General features: G+C 46.1%; 2 protein-coding genes across 2 annotated transcripts in view; one reads left to right on the top strand and one right to left on the bottom strand.

Moving 5' to 3' along the window:
• Positions 1–5,117: 5,117 nt before the first annotated feature.
• LOC115317177 lies at positions 5,118–5,949 on the top strand. Its single transcript, XM_042286776.1, has one exon. The coding sequence runs from the start codon at positions 5,284–5,286 to the stop codon at positions 5,761–5,763; it is 480 nt and encodes a 159-aa protein (XP_042142710.1). The 5' UTR covers positions 5,118–5,283; the 3' UTR covers positions 5,764–5,949.
• A 48-nt stretch (positions 5,950–5,997) lies between these two features.
• LOC115317192 overlaps positions 5,998–23,235 on the bottom strand; it is a 30,942-nt gene continuing 13,704 nt past the window's right edge. The window contains exon 9 of the mRNA XM_042286775.1: positions 5,998–6,056. Coding sequence (XP_042142709.1) covers positions 6,028–6,056 — 29 coding nt within the window. The 3' untranslated portion in view covers positions 5,998–6,027. The remainder of the gene's footprint in view (positions 6,057–23,235) is intronic.

Here is a 23,235-nt window from a genome sequence, read left to right as displayed (position 1 = left end):
TCACTGATGACGTTACCGACATCCCCATCGTCATCGTCATCGTCATCGGTGACGACATCAGTGACGTCACTGATGTCGTCACCGGCATCCGCATCGTCATCGTCATCATCACTGATGACGTCATCAGCGACGTCACTGATGACGTCACCGACATTCGCATCGTCATCGTCATCATCACTGGTGAAGTCAGCAGTGACGTCACTAATGACGTCATCGGTACCCGCATCGTCATCGTCACTGATGACGTCATCAGCGACGTCAGTGATGACATCATCGGCATTGGGGGTCACGTGACCCCCAAGGTCACGTGACCCCCCTGTTTAGTTTAACCCCCCCAGTGCCCTTCCCTCCTCCTCCTCAAGAGCTGCGCTCTAATTCGGCGTTACAGGGAGTTGTAAGCGGCTTTCACTTTTTCTCTCGCTGGACGGTCTTTCGGACGAGGCATTAGGCGCCCAAGTGTCGAAACAGGTTTGTGAGCCACCTGAATACCTTCTTTGGCCAGCGTACGAGCCAGAGTTTCGCTAGTTCCCTTTATATAAGGTACACAGACGCGGATGTTAGGGCGGGACTGCGTGCTATTCTGTGGGTGCTCGAGACTGCGACCAAGACGACGGGCAACACGGCTGATGAAGCTGTTGGTGTAGCCATTCTTTTTGAGGTCGGCGATGACAGCCTGTTCTTCACTTTCTTTATCTTTCTTTGAGGAGCAGATGTTCCGAGCTCTGGACAACAGGGTCGCAACCACCGACGCCTTGTGACTCGAAGGGTGGTATGAGTCAAACCGAAGGTAACGTCCAGTGTGGGTCGGCTTCCTGTATACAGTGAACTCCATGTCTTCACCTACTCGCTTGACAAGCACGTCCAGAAACGGCAAGGTGTCGTTTTTTTCAAGCTCTAATGTAAACTGGATGGCCGGCTCGATGGAGTTGAGGTGAGCTAAAAAGTTGTCCACCTCTGATGTTTTTAGGATACAAAAGCAATCATCGACGTACCGTAGGAACACTTTGGGGCTAGCCGGAAATGAGTGCAGCGCCCTTTGTTCGATTGCTTCCATCGGCAGGTTTGCCGTAGTAACCGAAATAGAAGCTCCCATTGCGGTTCCGCTGGTCTGGCTGAAGAACTCTCCTTGGAAGCTGAAGTAGGTGCTGTGAAGGCAGAATTCAAGGAGGCAGCATATTTCATCCACGCTAAGGCAGGTTCTTTCGTTCAGGTCTTTCTCCTTTTCGAGAGCGTTCCTGGCTGTGGCTACAGCCAGGGGCACTGGAACGCTTGTGAACAGTGAAATTACATCGAATGACACTAGACTGTCCTCGGTGGTGACCTTGAGTTCTGAAACGAGCTCCACGAAATGACCGGCGTTTCGTACGTTAGTTGTCGTTCTTCCGACGAGAGGGGAAAGGGTGCGATGGAGGTAGTTGGATAGCGCCCGAAGCGGTGACGTTGTAAAATCCACGATAGGCCGGAGGGGAACATTTGGCTTGTGGATCTTAGGGAGTCCATTGAATCCAGGAGCAGAACCATTTCGGCATATGAGCCGTAGGTAAAGGTTCTTTGATTCTGGATGTTTTTTGAAAATTCCCGCCAGAAGTTTGTTCAGATTTGTCTGAACTTGTGTGGTGGGGTCCTTTTTGAGTTTCTGATAAGCCGAGCTGTCCAGAAGATCCTTCACCTTTCGTTCGTAGTCTTCCCGATCTAGGACGACCGTCGAGTTACCCTTGTCCGCCGGTAAAAGCACAATTTTTGTGTCATCTCTTAGCTGCCGAAGTGCTGTCGACTCTTCTCTTGATATGTTGTATTGTTGACGCAAAGGAATTTTCGACAGAATGCTGACCGTTTTCTGTCGGACCCGTTCCTGGGCGCTTGAGCTCAGGAACGGACGCTTGAGACGACGCTTGAGCTCAGGAATGGGCGCTTGAGACGACGACAAAGCCGCCCATACCAAAGATTGTCGCCACAATAGAAGACGGTATCACGCAATCTCGTTTCGCCACCTCAAAACGGCGTGGCGGAGAAGATGCGAGGCCGTTCTCTCTTCTTCTCGACTCTTCTCGGAGAAACAAGGCGTCAACATATATCTGTCAAATGCGCCTTCTTTTTTAGAAATTACGGACATCCGTTCGAGATGTCGCTGTATCAGTGATTCTTTGGTGTTTGTAGCACCCGGTTGCACGCGTTTGCCGCCGTGTTTTGTGCAATCCAGATTTCGGTTCAGCATCCTTTATAAAAAGACACTGTATTTCGATTACTTTTTGTAGTAATTTTCAATCTTGCAAATACATTTGATCGAAAGTATTTCGCACTTTATCTTAATCCACCCTTCTCCGGCTTTCCGGTTCGAGGGCGTTGTCAGGCCGGATTAAGCTGTCTTGAAAAACAAGGCTGCCATTTTGCTTGACGCGAGCGGCGACGTGTGATTCTCGGTTGTTATTGAGCAATGCCAAAGCGCTGTGTTACGTTTGGATGACGGAATCGGCGCCGGCCGGGGGAGGGGGCGAAACTTTTTCGGTTTCCTTCGGAGAAGTTCGACCTTGATATAAAAGCTGCGTGGGTTCGTGAGTTGAAGGGGGTTCGCCCGTCAGGCCCCACAAAGGATTTGGGGGGGGGGGGGGGGGGGGGGGGGGGGGGGGCAAACGAGCGTACCGGACCACTGCAAACAACTTCATTTTTGAGAACGAGATATTTCCGCGATATTCTCAACTGAAATATTTCTGCGAAAAATAGGTCCCACGAATATATTACTCTATGGTAAGGAAACCACAGCACACGACTCCTCATCGCAAAATTTTCTGCCCGGAGATACCGTATTCTCGAAATTTGCGAACTATTGAAGCCCGCGAAAATGAAGTCGTTTACAGCACGAGGAGCTTACATCGTCACAGGTCAGTCACTTTAATCACGTCTCAGAAAAATACGCTAGGAAGTTGCGTGATTGTTATATTTATAATGCAATTAAATGCAAAGGTATAAGCTAGCTGGACAGGAACGACGATAGTAATCCCTGGAGAAGGGGAACAAGGGGGACAAAGGACAAACACAAATCTCCAAACACAGCTAGGTGACTGGTGCGCGACCGAAAAAAAAAACAGGGGGAACAGCGGGTGCGCTGTTCCTCCTGTACATCACGAGCAACCAACTCGACCGAACCTCTGGTTTAACAAGCCATTCACATATTTTTATATATGCTGACATCAAATTGTTTAGGCAGGTGTCATCCATCTATGGCTGTGGAATGCTACTCGAGGATGTTACTGCTGTGCACCATGGGTGTTGTAGCATCCTGTTAACACTAAATCCTAAAAAAACTGTAGCTATGTCCTTTTCTAAGAAATTGGAAATCGTAAGTTTTTGTTACTATCTTGAGAACCTACATCTGCGTAGGGTTGAATGCACAAGAGATTTAAGAGTATATACATTGATTCAACCATTGTCATTCAAAGAACATATTTCCAACAACAAAAATGCTGCCTAACGGACGCTAGGTGTTATTTCGAGAAAAACGCGTAAATTCCCTTCGTCAGTTTGTATATTCATTGTGTATTTTTTATTAGTGCGTGGCAAGCTTGAATTTAGTTATGTTGTTTGGAATTGTTTTGGTATTGCAAACCAGGCAAAAATCGAAAACGTGCAGAGACGTTTCTTACGTAGTATTTATGATCGCTACATTGGCCGCAGTGCTTATGATGAGTATAACAGGCTTTTACAACGATCTGGTTCTACCACACTAAGCTCGAGAAGGCTTAAGCGCGATCTAATGTTTTTGTATAAATGCATTCATGGTAGCATTGGTTGTCCAATCCTCACATCAGCTATTAATACATATGTACCGCGAGTGTTTTTGAGGGTAAATCTTACTTTCTCAGTTTAAAAAATCAACATTTCCGGTCCCATGAACCACATCCAACGGTTTTATAACGCGTTCAGTACAACCAGCTTTGACATTTTCAACTCAAGTGTTCAAGCGTTTAGGCGTTCAATGACTGTTACCTATTTTCTGTTCCCTATATTAGATAATATTTGTTGCAAGTGCCTTAGATTTGTTGTGTGTGCTCGTTTTGACTATGTGCATCATTACTTAGGATACTCGCCGTTCATGAGCACGGAAAATAAACAAATGAAATGAAATGAAATGACAGCTTAAGAAGCACAGATCATGGTTTACGATTTTTCGCTCGTGATTTGTTTTTCTGCATTCTTATCTGATGATGCCACAATACAATGAACACCGGGCTATAATAAAAAGCCCGGGACTCGATACGCCCCGCGTTTCTTAAATTGTCAGGTAATTAAGTGACTTCTTTGTGTCCTTCCTTGCGAGTTTATTGCTTGTTTTTAAACGCTTTTTTTTTTTTTTTTAAAGGAGCATTAATGTCTATTTTGAGATCGTTGAACTTTGGGAAGAGTTTTCTTCCGAGTGAAGTGGTCGACGAAGGGCGCTTGTCAGTGAGTTGAAAGCGATGACTTCGCCCGCGGAGAAAAAGAGGAGTCTTATTCGAATCTGTACCTATCAGACTCTCTTCGAAACAAGTTATAACGAAATCATTCGAAATCTGCGCGTGTTGTAGGGATTTCATTATTCCACGCAATGTAGTCCGCGAAAAAAAAAAAAAAAGTCCACACGTTTTTCTATTGCCCTGAGATGAATAGGCAGTTTTGTAATATAGGACTTGGTATATGTGGAAGCTAACACCTCTTAAACAAAATGAGATCAAAAATTACCTTTTTTTAAGAAATCACTTCAGTGCCCCTTTAAGGTTCAATTACTAAGAATCAAAGTCAGTCACCCCACGACTAAGCAAGTAAGCAAGCGCCACTACGTTACCTCTATCCAGCGTAGAGTGATTTTCCAAATCAAGTAGGGGAAGTCAACGTCGCTCACTCTCGGTAATTTAAACAGCATCTGCTATAATAAGACGTCCTGCGTGGGAGTGTCTCTACCTGTTTCCTATGCGCTGTACTCGCTCTCCTCAATCGGAGGGTTTTCCCGGAGACAAACAAGAACTAAAAAGGTTTCTCTGGCAATCTCCCCTCCCCTGCTATCTTCGTTCATGTTTACTACATATGCGCTTTGCGTTCCTCTCGTCAAAACCAGGATATACCCTCGTTTGGCTCGCAATCTCCAACGTGCGTTACGCTTCGGCCGTGACTTCGCTCGTTCCCTCGCAACGTCCGGTCTATCGCGGTAAAGGCGTCTCGTTGTTACGCGTGTCGACTCGATAAAAAGCGTCTGGACCGGTGGAAGCTTCTCCATTCTGCCGTCCCGCTCCACCAGGTTTAGAGGGAACAATGTCGCTCCGGATATGGTGTATCTGTGCGACGTTTTTCTACTACGTCACTTCGTCGTATCTCCAGTCCTACGAGAAAGTCAGTGGATCGCTTCGTGTTCTCCAGCCTTTTCACTGGACCACTCCGGACACCCCCGTGAAAACTTCCTCGAAGGACTGTGACGTCGCGCCGTACTCTGACAACGTCGGGGATAGGGCGACGTGTACGTTCACGAGGAGCGTCGACAGAGACCCCGACAGGATACCGTCGGAGATACCGAACGTGAAGTGCAAGTGCTTGGACAGTCTGTGCAGCAAACTGGGGGACTACCGCTGTCTGGAGGTCAAGGAGACGCTGATGGTAGCGTACCGGAAGCAGGATTCGGCCAAGTTGGTCAACGGGACGGCGGAAGTGACGACGGCCTGCGTCTGCGTGATGAGTCGGAGCGCTCTGGCGTCCGGTGGTGGCACTAGGACGGCAGATGTAGATAAGAAGCTCTGAGGAGCGAAATGGTGCTGAGACGTTCTGCCTCGATGACTGAACAGCTGAAAGTCTAAACAGAGTTTCACACATGGCTCATCAGGAGAGTCTGGAAAATCTATTCCGTGAAATAATGTTACCGCTGTCCATTTTATAGTTGTTATAGAATATATATACTGTTTTGCGTATAAATAACGAGCACTCGTAGGTATTGAAACTTGTTTATTTCTGACTCGGGAGTGCCCAGAATTGTTAGCGGTTTACACAGGGTGTTATTACTGTTTATTATTCCCAATGAGATCCATATAGTTCATCTGAAAGCAAACACATGCGTATAATATGCACATTAAGTTTTCAACGTGTCAGAAAGCGCGTTTTATGAAGCAGTAAAAACGGTTTACTCATACACAAGAAAGTTATAGGGTGCGATGCATGTACTGGTCTTCTAAATCCCGAGAAATGTAGTACATAAAACAAAAGCCGACGCGGACGCTTTTTATATTTCCTTAGGTTGCCAACATCTATAGCTATCTATATTCTAGTCCAACCAGTCGGCCTAACGAAAATCACCCCTTAAGGTGTAAGTATTTGCAATGCTTGCGGAATTCGGCTATTCAGGGTTACGAAACATTCACAGCAAAAACGCCGGGGCATTAGTTTAAATTTTATAACCGAATATCCTTACTGACATGGTTCATGAGCTTTCACAATCGCCTCTTGTTACCCCCGTGTGTGTAGCAGAATTATATTTGCCAACCCAATCAGCGAAGAAACAACATCGTTGCATGAAGTGATCGCATCAATACAGAAATCCATGGTGCGAATATGCTACGAAAAGGCTACGAATTTCGTCAGGAAGCGTTTGCACTTTTCGCGGCGTCATACTATGGTCCCTGGAACGCGTCTCCGACTGGTGTGTTTACCGCGTCCAAGAAAGTGGTCCATCGATTTCCACCTGATGACGTCGTACAAGTGTCATGCTGTCGCCGGTCGCAATCCTTGCGGCGTCCCAACAGTTGTGGTACCTATGGCAGACGCCTGTTCTGCTGTAGGTCGCTCTCCACTTTCACAGTCCACGGAAGATACAGCAGCCGGAAGCTGGGACGCCTGGGACGCCGTCACGACAGCGACACTCGCGTTCGCTCGTGCTTTTCGCCAGGAATTGCTACGCCCAGCCGCCTGGATCGCGACAGGCAACAGCACGACACTCCGGTTTCTGTGACGTCATTTGTTGCCACTTGGGGACCACTTTTGATGTATGGGCGGGATAGGACGCTAAACGCACCAGTCAGAGACGCAATCCAGGCACCATAGTCATAGTGGCTGTTGCGCCGCACGGAAAGCTAACATGCCGTAGTGCAAAATTCTTCTCTTGTTCGCCCCATATTCGCTCCGTAGAATACGCAAATTTCTTCGTACGCAGGTGCCGCTTGTCTCTGTCTCACTTTATAGATAAGCGTTTATCTTGCTTTCTCGTGGTTCTTTGACCGGACTGCGCATAGGTAACGTTGTTGTACCAAGGTCTTGTCTGCTATACGCGAGGAGACGCATCGGCCGGTACCCATTAAACACCTTAGATAATAATTTTGTTGTACGTGAAGTTAAGCAGGTGCACAAAAAATAATTTTATTTGTACAAAGTTTTATTAAACCTTACCTTTATATAATGGAACTTGGTAGTCATATTCAGGATTTGATACGGATTTGTACTTCTTGTTACACTTCCTGAAACACGCATTAACAGCAAGTTTTACTAACGCGGGAACATAACTATTAATGCCAAGTTATGGTGTCACGGATATTTATTAAGCTAGGTAATAAAAAAGGCGATTGAAGAAGGGAAAGTTTATTGTAAGAGCTCATCGTTCACGTTCGAAATTTTTATCGTCTCATTCGTTTCTATCTCATATTCATGGATATATGCATATAGATATAATCAATGCAAATTGCATTCTCAGAAGGTTAAGACAAAACATAAAAAAGGTGAAGAAACTTTCGAAAAACCAAAGATCAATAATATTGCGGTGATTTTATCTCGATATTAATGCCCTATTCATACATCATGCAGAATATAGTGGAGGCACCCCAGTCAAGTATTGATTAAACAATTACGCAAAAGGGCATCCCATCCAGAATTAAAATATAAAAAACTTTCGATTGGCATAAGAAGGCTAGAATATTACACAGTAATTTAATTTCTGCTATTTTTGTTTTAATGCAAGAGTTACTTTCACAGAAGTATGACTTCTTAGGAAAACTAATCAGTCTTAATTTGGAGATTAAAAGCGTGCCTTTCGAATGGGCTTTCAAGTATAGCAACAACTTGTACCCCCTACATATGCTCCCGCGCATTATTTATACTCACTATCGACAAATATTTTCCCAACCTTTATTGAACAGAGATTTGCGCGTTTAACTTTATGTATACTTTCTCATCGAAAGATTAATAATGGCTTACCTCAAGTAACTCCATATCCTATTTGGTCTGCTCTTCAACTTTTCAATGTCGTCAACATACCGAGCACGTTTACGATTAATGCTAAAAAAAAACCAAAAAAAACGCACTCATTTTTTTTTAAATACAAATGTCAAATTGGGTTAAATAGTACAACCATAAAACTAAACATATTCGTCAGAAATCTGCCCGCTGGGTGAGAATTAAAGTCTAAAAAATACAGCTCCCACCTAATCCTGAAAGGAAACCTGACGTTTCAAAACAAGATCGGTTTCTTTTCTAAGCATCAATAAAAGCACGCGGAGCAGCAGAAGCTCCCAAACTCGTCATCACTGAAAAAAAAAATATATATATATATATATATATATAGAGAGAGAGAGAGAGAGAGAGAGGGTGGGGAAGAGGAGTGTAGGGCAGGGGTCTCAAAGCTTTTCGGCTAAGGGGCTAGGTCGAGGCTCTGTCGCTGTCTTGAGGGCCGGAAAATAAATGAATGTCGAAACACCAAATAAATAATTCTAATAGATATGCAAGCATTTAAACGCAAAATTTAAAGTTAGAGTAACCATTAATATTAATCTATAGAAGGTAGAAGACAATGTTACTTCGTTATGAAATGTCCAAATCAACTAATTATGACGTTACCCAACAATTGGAGCCCAAAGAACACACCAAGCATAAAGCAAAGCCTATCAGAAGTTTGTCACGTTCACAACGTGCAGAAGGCTAGTGAGAATGATAGAATTAATGCTGGTTGTCCCATTCTCATTTGGTCCTTCTCGTTTGAACCTTCTCATAAGATCCAACTGGACCCATTCTCATTTCGCCCGTTCGCGCTACGACCGAATGGCACTAGTTCGGCATGCTTTTAACGTCGTTATGCCTTCGCGGCTTTGTTGATGAGCCTTATTCAGCTTGGGCCCCCAGCATACCATCAGATATATGTTATGTTTAGAGGTACGCACTAAAAATCGCACAATGACGCCTGCTTCCCTTTCTCTAAGCAGACGAGGAAAAAAAGCGATGAACATATGATTTGAAAATCTTTGTTTGAACAGAAATAGCATACATAAAAGCAGTGGTTCTCAACGATTGATGTTTCGCGGACCCTTGTAGAAACTACTAGAAAGGCGGAGATGATAAAGGACCCCGTTCGGGGTATGGGGAATAGAAAGGTATAGGTTATCATGATAATGATTTAATAAATGAATATAACTAATTGCTAGTGTGAAGTATACTTCTCTCATTGACATACACACGAGAGTACTCACCCAAAAATTGGAACGTTTCTTCTGAACGTGAAGAAAGGCAGTTAATATTGCCGTGCTTGACTGTTGATACAGGGCTTCGCGACCCCTAGAATGCCTTCGCAGAACCCCCTTTGAGAACGACTGCATTATAGAAGTGGTGGCATTGTCTCAAGTCGAGAGACCTCAAACAACGTGACATTTCGGAATATGATCTTTTTGCGATAAATAGTAGGTCTGTTTTCCTGTCAGCTATTAGCTTTTCACGACGACCTGGGCGCACTGCTAAAATCCTTAGCGGAGAAAGTACGCCTGTAGCGTGGCACACACGCACACATGCAGTCACAAAAGATATATGAATGTATTTATTAATATTACCCTAAAAACGATTTCGGTATGAAAAGATTCAAGTGCGACGGGTCAAAGCGAGATATTTTTGAGAATGGCTGTTTCAAAAAGGGCCACGGGAGAAGGGCGAAACAAGAACGATCCCAAATGAGTAGAATTGGAATGCGAAAGACGAAACGGGGAAGGGTCAAATGCGACGGGCCAAAACGAGGAGATATTTTTGAGAATGGATGTTCTGGGAAGGGCCAAGTAAGAAGGGCGAAACTAAAACGGGCTCAAATGAGGAGGGTTGAAATGCGAAGGACGAAACGGGAAAGGGCCAAATGCGACAGGTCCAAGAGAGAAGATCTTTATGAGAATGGTTGTTCTGAGAAGGGCCAAGTGAGAAGGGCGAAACGAGAATAGCTCAAATGATAGCCACCCGGCCGGGGGCTGGACTTCAATGGGAGGACTGCAGCCAGCCACGGGCCGGTCAGAAGACTTCCGAGGACCGGATCTGACCCGTAGGCAGGGGTTCGGAGTTCAATGGTCTGTAGAGTATCACAGTGTTCGGCAGTGACACTGCGCTCACTTTCGAACTTCCGCTCGTCCTTGTTTTGCTGGCGGATTCGCTCAGGAAAGGTCTTCGTCTCGCGGATCTATAGGCTTCGGAGCACTCTACGCATCGTGTACACCACGCCCCGCGCTCTTTTTTGGTAGAAAGTGTTTGGGCCACCAGACTGCCTTCTTTCACCAGTACACGCGCTAGCACTTCGCTGCTCCCCTGTACGTATAAAGGACGCTGATGCACGCGTCTCGATGGGGCTGCCTTTTTTTAATGGCTTCTAGTTTTCTCTGCCGAGACCTTGGATTTGGTCGATGCGTTCAATAAAGCTACTAGAGTAGCCGCGTTTCTTAAGGTCTGTGAGCGTTTAGGTTTCTGGCGCACGATAGGACACTTATACAGGTCCGTGGGCAACTTGTCCTCTGTGTAAGCACATGGCCTTCACGACCTGCCAAGAAAGCTGAAAAGATCACCGGTTGCACAAAAAAAAACAAAAAAAACTTAAATGTTAATTTTTTTTTTTTTTTTTTTTTTTTTTTTTTATGTCGACGAGGATAGGAGTGTCTGCTGCTCCGCGTGCTTTCAGTGACCCTTGAAGAAGAGACCGAGCTAGTTTGCAGATGTCGAACTTCCTTTCCTGATTTGGTTGGAGCTACATTTTTGGACTTTCGTATACCCATGCTACAGTGTACTAGAATGGAGTAGTGGCTCACCGCGCCACTTGTTGAGGCGGTTGGTGTCCAAACTGAGAGATGGCGCTCCGATCGACTCCTATCTGAAGCTTCTTCCGCGCGCTTCTGCGATCGCGTGCGTATCAGCGCGTGTGTGCGTGAGTGTTTTCTTCGTCAAATAGCTGGGAAGATTCGGAAAAATCGTAGGAACTGCGTCGGTCGAAAGCATTGGCTTCCCACGCTGAACGCGTACCTTTTGGTATGCAGCTATGCACACCAAGAGGTATGCACTCGTCCTGCATACCATATGGTATCACGGACGCTTGAGGAGGAGTCGACAGCAGCGCACCCGTCGGCCTCCGACATAGACCACCTCACCTCGAAGCATGGGCGAGAGAAAGCGGTAAACTCACTACTACCCCGTTCTATGCCACTGTACCCATGTGGTATAACCGCGCAATGTAGCGATATCGTCATGTTGCGAACGTTTGCGACATGTATATTGATATTTTAGAAATATTGTAGAAGACTTAGTAAGGCTCACGAGATCCAACGGCTGAATAGTTCCAAAAAAAAGTATTACAAAAAAAAATTAAATGAGTAAGGTAATGCGCAATGAAATTTGTAAGTGCTGTGTACAAATGAATGCGCGTGAAATTTTGGGGGCGTTGTTCACATTGTCAGTTTCAAAAGGCAGCAAAAACGTTAATACAATCAAGCTCACGTGATCATAATTTTGTACCAATTTCTAACAGATGAACATGTAGACAGTCCCCTCGAGTCTGATTTTTCATACGTAGCAAGGGAAATATTTTTTTTTTTTTTAATCTAGCAAGAGTTGTTTTAGACAACAACGTAAAGATTATGGTATATCGCGCAACAGCAGTGCGATTGTCTCAAGCAATTACTTTGTTCGTTTACGTTTCGAGATAATAGTACAAAATGAATCGTTTCAGGAATTTGCACACATCTTAATTGGCGTACACACAAAGCACCTGAAGAAACTGCGCCGCAAGATTAGAGTCACACATTGGGACAAGATCTGTTCTGACGACCGTGCTTACTCACTCGACACCACGACCCTCATATCGAATTTACAATCTATCCTCGCAGACAGTACAACTTCTACGACCGTAGACGAGGACCAGCCTACACCCGACATACCGCTTCTTAAGCTGTGGGCCGAGCGCCACCAGGCCGAGCTGCAAGCCAATCGTAACCCCCCGCAACCTGAAGGTCGCGTCTTGATCAATCATATAACTGCACGCGCTCGATGACAAGAAAAACAATTACCACGCTGTCGGTGGTACGGCTGGTGTGAGAGCCTCGGCTCCGGGGCTGGGAACAAAGCCTTATAGCGAACCTTCCGAGCCATGGAGCGGGGCGGCCAACAGGCAGACCCATCGGCGAGCATTCGGCTGGCCCTCAACCTCACCCCAGAGGGGTTCGCAAAAAATGCGGCAGTCAGTTTCTTCCCGAACCACCAGCAACTTCCGATCGACCCTCCTTCGAATGATGCAATTAATACTTTGGGCCTTACCGATCTGTTTACGAAAGCAGAGCTCATCGCCGCCATTGAAGCAACAAAGGAACTCTCGTCCCCTGTATATGACAATATCCTGTTCAAGAACGTAGAGGGGAAACCATTGATGCCCTTCTCCAGGTGATGAATCAAGTATGAGCCGAGGGCCTCATACCACCCGAATGAAAACACTCGGTGGTGGTGCCTATCCCCAAACCAGGCAAGCTACGACCAGTCTTCAGGCACTCCGACCTATTTCCTTGTCACCAACGGTCTGCAAGCTGTTTCAGAGGATGCTGGCTACTCGACTATCACGGTGGCTAGAATACCACAAGAAATATCATCCCACTCAAATTGGATTCAGAGCGAACTTGGGCACGGAGGACGGCTTCGCCATCCTGGCGGATGAAGTTCAACATGTGGCACCCTGCAGCCATTTAGTACGAACTGTGGTGGCAACCGACATTGCCAAGGCATACGACAACATCCAACCCGAAATAATCCTCAGAAACATGGAGACCCTCGGCCTGCCCAAGCAGGTAACCAAAGTGGTGCACTCCTTCTTATGTTCTCGGACATTTTCGGTACGGGTGGACGGACAACCAATTGGCTCTTTCACATCAAAGGTGTGAAAGAGCCAATTGAGGTGGACTTGAGGTGGACAATAGAGATGCCATGAGAGCAACCACGACACTCCCTCGTCTTACCTGGATTTCAACTCTACAAGAGCACGCTCAGTTCAGTACTCTCACGGAGCTGGTAAACCAGCGCGAACAAGCAAGAACACCGGCGGCAGCAGCTCTTCATTCCTACTTCGTTGGAGGGCCTCCCCTGAATACGGCACTGGACGACATCCCACCGTGGTGCTAGACCAATATCACCACTAACAAGACAGCGAAGCTTCGCCGAAGCGACCAGCCAGCTCCAACCACTGAAACCAGCATTCCTCAGGGCCACTGCGTGGTCTACACGGACGCGGCAGTTCTGCCGCGGGGAGGACGAGTCGGCTTCGTGAGCCCTTCACACCCCTGGATTCAAGCCACCTGTAGCTACAAGTCGGACACACCAGACTCCTTGTTACTAGAGCTACAAACCATACACGACGCGATCAAAGCTGTCATCAGTCTGCCAGACATCAAGAAAGGTCATATTTACACGTACTGGCTGAATGCAATTAAGGATCTGAAACAAGTTACCCAGGCGCTACAAATATGTCAGCAGATACACATACTATAACAGAAGACAACCATCAACATAAAAGTCCACTGGACGCAGGGGCATAGCCAGGACCATTCAAATCTATTGGCTGACCACCATGCCCACCACACTCAGCCCTTACTTCACCTCCCACCCGCTTCCTTCCCTTTAAATCCCCGGTCCGACCTCATAGCCCAGAAAAATCTCATCAGACGACACACGCGCTTTAATCTTTCCATGTGTCTGCTCCCTTCCCCGTAACCTTTCCCGGGTGGAGGAAGTTTCTCTCCACAGGCTTCGGGCTGGGGCGGCCCTAACACCTTCCGTTACCTTGACCTGGGGACAAACACCTGCCGACTCGGGAACCTGCCCTAAGTGTCCGGCCCCTGTGGCTACGGCGGATGCTCATCATCTGCTGTGGCTCTGCTCCGGGACCAAGACCACCAGTGAGAAGTTACTCAGCGAGGCCAGACGAAAGGGTGACCCGCACGATAACTTCACCCAATAGGTGAATGACGACAAGTACTACAAGTTGCTCCAGCAGTTCCTGCACGACAGTGAACTGCACTCCTTTCTTTAACGCCCTTCTCCCTTCCCCCCCCCCCCCCCCCCCCCCCCCTATTATGCCGTGTGGCAGATTTTACGAATAAAAAAAATAAGAGATCTACCTGAAACGTCCATCGAGGCGAATGTCCATCGAGGCGTAGACAACACAATGCCAGAATAAAAAAAAATGTTTTTTTTTTTTTTTTTTTGGGGGGGGGGGGGGGGGGTGGAGGTGGCTGGGATGTCTATGACTTGGGGTGCGTAGGTTAAGGGGGGGGGGGGATCAAATGCATGTGTGTATTATAGGGTCGGCTGGATTTCGGGTGGCTGAAGCCCCATAAGCCTCCTGTCTGGCTACACCCATGCACGAGCGGGTTGACAGGGATAACTAAACTTTAAAAAAAAAACAGAAGGGACGCTGGTTCCTCCTACACGTAGGTTGCAGTCGCAATTTATCTCATACCAAGCGTGGCGAGAGTATTCAAATGAATTCCTAATGTGACACCTGAGAGTGCACGTGTGGTCCGGAAACATTATAAGAAACTTTCAAGTTGAAGGAAAATGCAACAGTGGGAGAACGCCTCACTTATTTAGAAGTTTTCCTACGGTTCTCTTTAACTAACAAGAGTGATATGATAAAGATTATTGAAAAGCCGATAGATCCTTAAAAAGTTTCGCTAACTTGTGTTCCTTTTCTTAATATATTATTAAACGCTGACGATCAATGTTTATTAAACAATGTTTATGGCAATATAAGAAAACAAACGCAATAATTTGAAGGGCACGAAGAAAGCTAAATAAATTTTCACAATATGCAGATTACTCTCAAGATCACAAAAGAAGATTGTATTGAGAAAATAAGGTGCTTCAGATGTTTGTTAAAGAAGAGTGAATGCGCAACGGCATTCCAGATTTTAGTATCACAGAAATACGTCTCTCGTTCGCCATATAAATTACAAGATAGTGGTATATTAATGTTGGCAGTTATTTTAGCCCTTGTTTGTAGGCTGTCCTGAAGAAAAGTGCTAATCACAATAGACCGTCGACTTTAGAAACTTATTTGCAAAATACACTTTGCATTCTTTAACATTTTGAGATGTAAAGACGCAGATCTGATCAAAGTGCATAGGCAACGGTCGAATTTTTGCGGTTAAGACGTACGTCCCTCTTTCTGTGTCTTTTCGTTTGACTGAAAGTTTTGCTTTTTGTACCGCAGTCTCGGGCACTGAAAAAAGAAACATTGTCCACTAGCTTTACTGCACCATGCAGACTGTTACTAAACCTGCACCACACCAAATACACCCTAAGATAATTAACCAAGAAGTTAACACGATTCTGCCCTTCGTAGAGATATTGTTTTTATACTTTTAGAATTTCCCGCTTAGAAATTAAAAAAGAAAAAATACACCACTGGACGAAAAAAGGAACGCCGTTTCTTTTTCCGTTCCAGTAAAAATGTAACGAGTTCCCGTTATAGTTCCACCTATGCAAAATGAAACGTCGACGTTCCTCTGTTCCACCTGAAAGGAACGCGTTCCAGGAACGTCGTTCCTTGGGACGCCGTTCCGTACAACACTGCACGAAGCTTTCACAACACTTTCAGCTTAGGGCTGAACGGGGTGGAGAAAGCAACTTTGGTTCGAGTTTTGAGCAACGGGCTAATCTTCTAGGGGGAGAGTGGCTGTGTTCGGTGGCACGCACGAGGGTCCGAAGAAGAGGGGAGTCCTTCTTTTCTGTCTTCTTGGACTGTTTCGTACAATGCGCGATTTGTGAGCTGAGGAGGAAAGCTAAGAAGGAAAATGTCGAAATGCCAAAAAGCGGCGCTGCTCCGAAAGAATCTGCTACGTCACGACTACGTAGCAAGTTCCCCAACGTTGCTAGACTACCTCCCAAATAGGCTCCGCATGCATCCACCAGGTGCACATTGAAAGATCGTTTATTCAGCTTTAAAATTAGTTTTCTTGGGCCTTTCAACGGAAGACTGGTGTTTTTGAGGTTAGGGTGCAACATGCAACACATTCAATCGAGAAAATGGGCGCTGGAATTTCGTTTCCCTACCCCTTTAATGTAAACAAAGATTGATGGCGTCCTCTATCTCCAAAGCGAACTTCGACAGCGACCTTTATCCCACTTCGTAAACAAAGTATCTAAGAAGCGATTGTTTCAATTTGTTTCGAACTCATTGAACAGTCATTTCGAGGGTCATCCACTGAACAGTCATTCCCGCTAAATTTAACGGGGAAACTGACTTGGTATCAGACTTGTGCCTACTATTTCAAACACTCCACTTAACCGGGTAGTGCAACGATTTTAATGTTCGAAGAATTGGCAGTTTGTATTTTTTATATTGTTTATCCAAACACAAGTGACCAAAAACGCGTCGCCTTGCCCAGATAAACTGCTATTCCGCTACGTAATCGCTAAGAAAAAAAAAATATTTACCTACCTGCAGCCGCATGTGGCTGTTACGGGAACTACGGTGACTGCGTCACTGGGAGTTACGTGGGAGTCAACAAAAACCTGTCCCCCTCCGCTGCTACACTCGGAGTCAGTCCCATGGCGAACCGACTTTTGTGTCAATCGCTCGCCGCGACCTTCGACGATGCTAATTCTTCAAAAGTTGACACTCGCGGAGGAAGCGGCTGGGGTCTCTGAAGAGAGAACCCAAGGGGAGACCTCGTAATCTCCCAGAGTACGTCACTCGAAAGGCGACGCGGAGTGTTGAGAGGCAGTATGACCCAGGGGTTTCCCCAGGAATTGAAATTAGGGGGGTGTCTAAATTTTTAAGGGGGGGGGGGGGGGGGGGTCTTCGTTTCAGCTCATCGAATGACCGCTGGTGTTCGTCTGTCCATTCGAACTTTACGGCGTCCTTCGTGAGGTGCGTCAGCGTTGCGGACAGCTTGGCGAAGTCCCGAACAAATCGTCTGTAGTAGAAGACCTTGGGTGCGGCGACTGGATCGGGTCTCGATCTGGTCTTCGCTCGGTCCTCGGGAGGCTGGGTACCCGCATGCCCGTGCAGCGCTCCCCTCCGAGTTCCCGCAGTGCAAGTCCGGACCCAGCCTCCCGAGGACCGAGCGAAGACCAGATCGAGACCCGATCCAGTCGCCGCACCCAAGGTCTACCCCCGGAACACGGACTTCTGCCACCCCGGACCAGGCAGCCAACGAGGCCGACGATGGACAACCAGTCGTCGCAGAACTCGAAAGGCGACGCGGAGTGTTGAGAGGCAGTATGACCCAGGAATTGAAATTAGGGGGGTGTCTAAATTTTTAGGTGGGGGGGGGGGGGGGGGGGGGGGGGGTTAGGGGGGGTATTGAGAATAGAGACAAATTGTTGTATGTTTATACAGCCGGAAGTTAATCAGCCTCAGTGGACGTCTGGTGTCTCTGCTGCAGATGAACAATTTAGCCAGTGCGATACAACCGCTAACCTGGGGTCTTTAACGTGCACCACGCAGTAGTGATACACGATCACGTGTATCACTACAGATGAGCAATTTAGCCAGTGCGGTACAACCGCTAACCTGGGGTCTTTAACGTGCACCACGCAGTAGTCATACACGATCACGTGTATCACTACAGATGAGCAATTTAGCCAGTGCGGTACAACCGCTAACCTGGGGTCTTTACCGTGCACCACGCAGTAGTGATACACGACCGCACGCCGGTACGATGCTCATCCACATCAAAACGGGCGGGGGTGGGGATCGAACCCAGAATCCCTGGGTTCTGCAGCACGAGCTTTCGCTCCACGTGCTCGAGCTGGTGTGCGCTAGCTGAGAATAGAGGAGTTGTTGCGAATTAAGGGGGTGTTTTCAGAAAAACAAAGGGTGCGTACACCCCCCTAGCGGGTGTGTAGGAAAATCACAGCTATAACCTTCAATTTGTTTCATAAAAAAAAAATTAAAAAAGCTAGTGCTCGCAAGAAAATACGGCTTTCTGTACTTCATTTCAAAGGTGACATTAATTTCCGCAGTTAATTGGCCAAAGTTCGAAAATCGTTGCACCGCTCGTTTAAAGGGATGATGAACCGAAATTTAGATTTCAGAAAACAATGCAGGAGCTTGTAGGTCGGGACGCTACTATCCCTACAACCCTACTCGTAAGGCGATATCTCTAATGGACGGTCGTGTTCTCGAAAAAAGAGGTCGAGATCGAACGAGGCTGGCGAGGCGCGTGACGTCAACATATCTCGTTTCGCCACCTCAAAACGGCGTGGCGGAGAAGAGGCGAGGCCGTTTTCTCTTCTTCTCGACTCTTATCGGAGAAACAAGGCGTTAACATATATCTGTCAAATGCGCCTTCTTTTTTTAGAAATTACGGACATCCGTTCGAGATATCGCTGTATCAGTGATTCTTTGGTGTTTGTGGCATCCGGTTGCACGCGTTTGCCGCCGTGTTTTGTGCAATCCAGATTTCGCTTCAGCATCCTTCATAGAAAGACACTGTATTTCGATTACTCTTTGTAGTAATTTTCAATCTTGCAAATACATTTGATCGAAAGTATTTCGCACTTTATCTTAATCCACCATTATCCGGCTTTCCGGTTCGAGGGCGTTGTCAGGCCGGATTAAGCTGCCTTGAAAAACAAGGCTGCCATTTTGCTTCACGCGAGCGGCGACGTGTGATTCCCGGTTGTTATTGAGCAATGCCAAAGCGCTGTGTTACGTTTGGATGACGGAATCGGCGCCGGCCGGGGGAGGGGGCGAAACTTTTTCGGTTTCCTTCGGAGAAGTTCGACCTTGATATAAGAGCTGCGTGGGTTCGTGAGTTGAAGGGGGTTGGACCGTCAGGCTCCACAAAGGATTTGGGGGGGGGGGGGGGGGGGGGGGGGGGTGCAAACGAGCGTACCGGAGTACTGCAAATGACTTCATTTTTAAGAGAACGAGATATTTTCGCGATATTCTCAACTGAAATATTTCTGCGAAAAATAGGTCCCACGAATATATTACTCTATGGTAAGCAAACCACAGCACACGACTCCTCATCGCAAAATTTTCTGCCCGGAGATACCGTATTCTCGAAATTTGCGAACTATTGAAGCCCGCGAAAATGAAGTCGTTTACAGCACGAGGAGCTTACATCGTCACAGGTCAGTCACTTTAATCACGTCTCAGAAAAATACGCTAGGAAGTTGCGTGATTGTTATATTTATAATGCAATTAAATACAAAGGTATACGCTAGCTGGACAGGAACGACGATAGTAATCCCTGGAGAAGGGGAACAAGGGGGACAAAGGACAAACACAAATCTCCTAACACAGCTAGGTGACTGGTGCGCGACCGAAAAAAACAAGGGGAACAGTGGCTGCGCAGTTCTCCTGTACATCACGAGCAACCAACTCGACCGAACCTCTGGTTTAACAAGCCATTCACATATTTTTATATACGCTGACATCAAATTGTTTAGGCAGGTGTCATCCATCTATGACTGTGGAATGCTACTCGAGGATGTTACTGCTGTGCACCATTGGTGTTGTAGCATCCTGTTAACACTAAATCCTAAAAAAAACTGTAGCTATGTCCTTTTCTAAGAAATTGGAAATCGTAAGTTTTTGTTACTACCTTGAGAACCTACATCTGCGTAGGGTTGAATGCACGAGAGATTTAAACGTATATATATTGATTCAACCATTGTCATTCAAAGAACATATTTCCAACAACAAAAATGTTGCCTAACGGACGCTAGGTGTTATTTCGAGAAAAACGCGTGAATTCCCTTCGTCAGCTTGTATATTCATTGTGTATTTTTTATTAGTGCGTGGCAAGCTTGAATTTAGTTATGTTGTTTGGAATTGTTTTGGTATTGCAAACCAGGCGAAAATCGAAAACGTGCAGAGACGTTTCTTTCGTAGTATTTATGATCGCTACATTGGCCGCAGTGTTTATGATGAGTATAACAAGCTTTTGCGAAGATCTGGTTCTACTACACTAAGCTCGAGAAGACTTAAGCGCGATCTAATGTTTTTGTATAAATGCATTCATGGTAGCATTGGTTGTCCAATCCTCACATCAGCTAATAATACATATGTACCGCGAGTGTTTTTGAGTGTAAATCCCGCTTTCTCAGTTAAAAAAATCAACCTTTCCATTCCCTTGAACCGCATCCAGCGGTTTTATAACGCGTTCAGTACAACCAGCTTTGACATTTTCAACTCAAGTGTTCAAGCGTTTAGGCGTTCAATGACTGTTACCTATTTCCTGTTCCCTGTATTAGATAATATTTGTTGCAAGTGCCTTAGACTTGTTGTGTGTGCTCGTTTTGACTATGTGCATCATTACTTAGGATACTCGCCGTTCATGAGCACGGAAAATAAACAAATGAAATGAAATGAAATGACAGCTTCAGAAGCACAGATCATGGTTTACGATTTTTCGCTCGTGATTTGTTCTTCGGCATTCTTATCTGCTGATGCCACAATACAATGAACACCGGGCTATCATAAAAAAGCCCGGGACTCGATACGCCCCGCGTTTCTTAAATTGTCAGGTAATTGAGTGACTTCTTTGTGTCCTTCCTTGCGAGTTTATTGCTTGTTTTTAAACGCTTTCTTTTTTTTTTTAAAGGAACACTAATGTTTATTTTGAGATCGTTGAACTTTGGGAAGAGTTTTCTTCCGAGTGAAGTGGTCGACGAAGGGCGCTTGTGAGTGAGTTGAAAGCGATGGCTTCGCCCGCGGAGAAAAAGAGGAGTCTTATTCGAATGTATACCTATCAGACTCTCTTCGAAAAAAGTTATAACAAAATCATTCGAAATCTGCGCGTATTGTAGGGCTTTCATTGTTCGACGCAATGTAGTCCGTGAGAGAAAAGAGTCCTCATGTTTTTCTATTGCCCTGAGATGAATAGGCAGTTTTGTAATATAGGACTCGGTATATGTGGAAGCAAACACCTCTTAAACAATATGAGATCAAAACCGACCTTTTTTTCAAAAATTACTTCAGTGCCCCTTTAAGATTCAATTACTAAGAATCATAGTCAGTCACCCCACGACTAAGCAAGTAAGCAAGCGCCACTACGTTACCTCTATCCAGCGTAGAGTGATTTTCCAAATCAAGTAGGGGAAGTCAACGTCGCTCACTCTCGGTAATTTAAACAGCATCTGCTATAATAAGACGTCCTGCGTGGGAGTGTCTCTACCTGTTTCCTATGCGCTGTACTCGCTCTCCTCGATCGGAGGGTTTTCCCGGAGACAAACAAGAACTAAAAAGGTTTCTCTGGCAATCTCCCCTCCCCTGCTATCTTCGTTCATGTTTACTACATATGCGCTTTGCGTACCTCTCGTCAAAACCAGGATATACCCTCGTTTGGCTCGCAATCTCCTACGTGCGTTACGCTTCGGCCGTGACTTCGCTCGTTCCCTCGCAACGTCCGGTCTGTCGCGGTAATGGCGTCTCGTTGTTACGCGTGTCGGCCGGATAAAAAGCGTCTGGACCGGTGGAAGCTTCTCCATTCTGCCGTCCCGCTCCGCCAGGTTTAGAGGGAACAATGTCGCTCCGGATATGGTGTATGTGTGCGACGTTTTTCTACTACGTCACTTCGTCGGATCTCCAGTCCAACGAGAAAGACAGTGGATCGTTTCGTGTTCTGCAGCCTTTTCACTGGACCACGCCGGATATCCCCGTGAAGACTGCCTCGAAGGACTGTGACGTCGCGCCGTACTCTGACAACGTCGGGGATAGGGCGACGTGTACGTTCACGAGGAGCGTCGACAGAGACCCCGACAGGATACCGTCGGAGATACCGAACGTGAAGTGCAAGTGCTTGGACAGTCTGTGCAGCAAACTGGGGGACTACCGCTGTCTGGAGGTCAAGGAGACGCTGATGGTAGCGTACCGGAAGCAGGATTCGGCCAAGTTGGTCAACGGGACGGCGGAAGTGACGACGGCCTGCGTCTGCGTGATGAGTCGGAGCGCTCTGGCGTCCGGTGGTGGCAGTAGGACGGCAGATGTGGATAAGAAGCTCTGAGGAGCGAAATTGTGCTGAGACTTTTTGCCTCGATGACTGAACAGCTGACAGACTTACCAGAGTTTCACACATGGCTCATCAGGAGTGTCTGGAAAATCTATTCGGAAAATCTATTGCGTGAAATAATGTTACCGCTGTCCATTTTAATAGTTGTTACAAAATATATATATATATATATTTTTTTTTTTTGCATATAAATAACAAGCACTCGTAGGTATTGAAACTTGTTTATTTCTGACTCGGGAGTGCCCAGAATTGTTAGCGGTTTACACAGAATGTTATTACTGTTTATTATTCCCAATAAGATCCATATAGTTCATCTGAAAGTAAGCACATGAGTAAAATATGCACATTAAGTTTTCAATGTGTCAAAGCGCGTTTTATGAAGCACTAAAACGGTTTACTCATACACAAGAAAGTTATAGGGTGCGATGCATGTACTGGTCTTCTAAATCTCGAGAAATGTAGTACATAAAACAAAAGCCGACGCGGACGCTTTTTATGTTTCCTTAGGTTGCCAGCATCTATAGCTATCTATATTCTTGTCCAACCAGTCGGCATAACGTAAATCACCCCTTAAGGAGTAAGTATTTGCAAAGCTTGCAGAATTCAGCTATTCAGAATTATGAAACATTCACAGCAGAAACGCCCAGGCATTAGTTTAAATTTTCTAATAAAAAATCCTAACTGACATGGTTCATAAACTTTTATAATCGCCTCCTGTTACCCCCGTGTGTGTAGCAGAATTATATTTGCAAACCCAGTCAGCGAAGAAACAACATCGTTGCATGAAGTGATCGCACAAATACAGAAATCCATGGTGCGAATATGCTACGAAAAAGCGGCGAATTTCGTCAGGAAGCGTTCGCACTTTTCGCGGCGTCATACTATGGTGCCTGGAACGCGTCTCCGACTGGTGTGTTTACCGCGTCCAAGAAAGTGGTCCATCGATTTCCACCGGATGACGTCGTACAAGTGTCATGCTGTCGCCGGTCCCAAT

The sequence above is a fragment of the Ixodes scapularis genome, unplaced genomic scaffold, assembly GCF_016920785.2.
Source record: "Ixodes scapularis isolate PalLabHiFi unplaced genomic scaffold, ASM1692078v2 PGA_scaffold8__174_contigs__length_109621045, whole genome shotgun sequence".
NCBI lineage: Eukaryota > Metazoa > Arthropoda > Arachnida > Ixodida > Ixodidae > Ixodes > Ixodes scapularis.
This window is presented reverse-complemented; position numbering and strand designations above follow the sequence as displayed.

Coding starts and splice junctions, on each gene's coding strand:
- LOC115317177 (XM_042286776.1), top strand. CDS start 5,284: ATGTCGCTCCGGATATGGTGTATCTGTGCGACGTTTTTCTACTACGTC.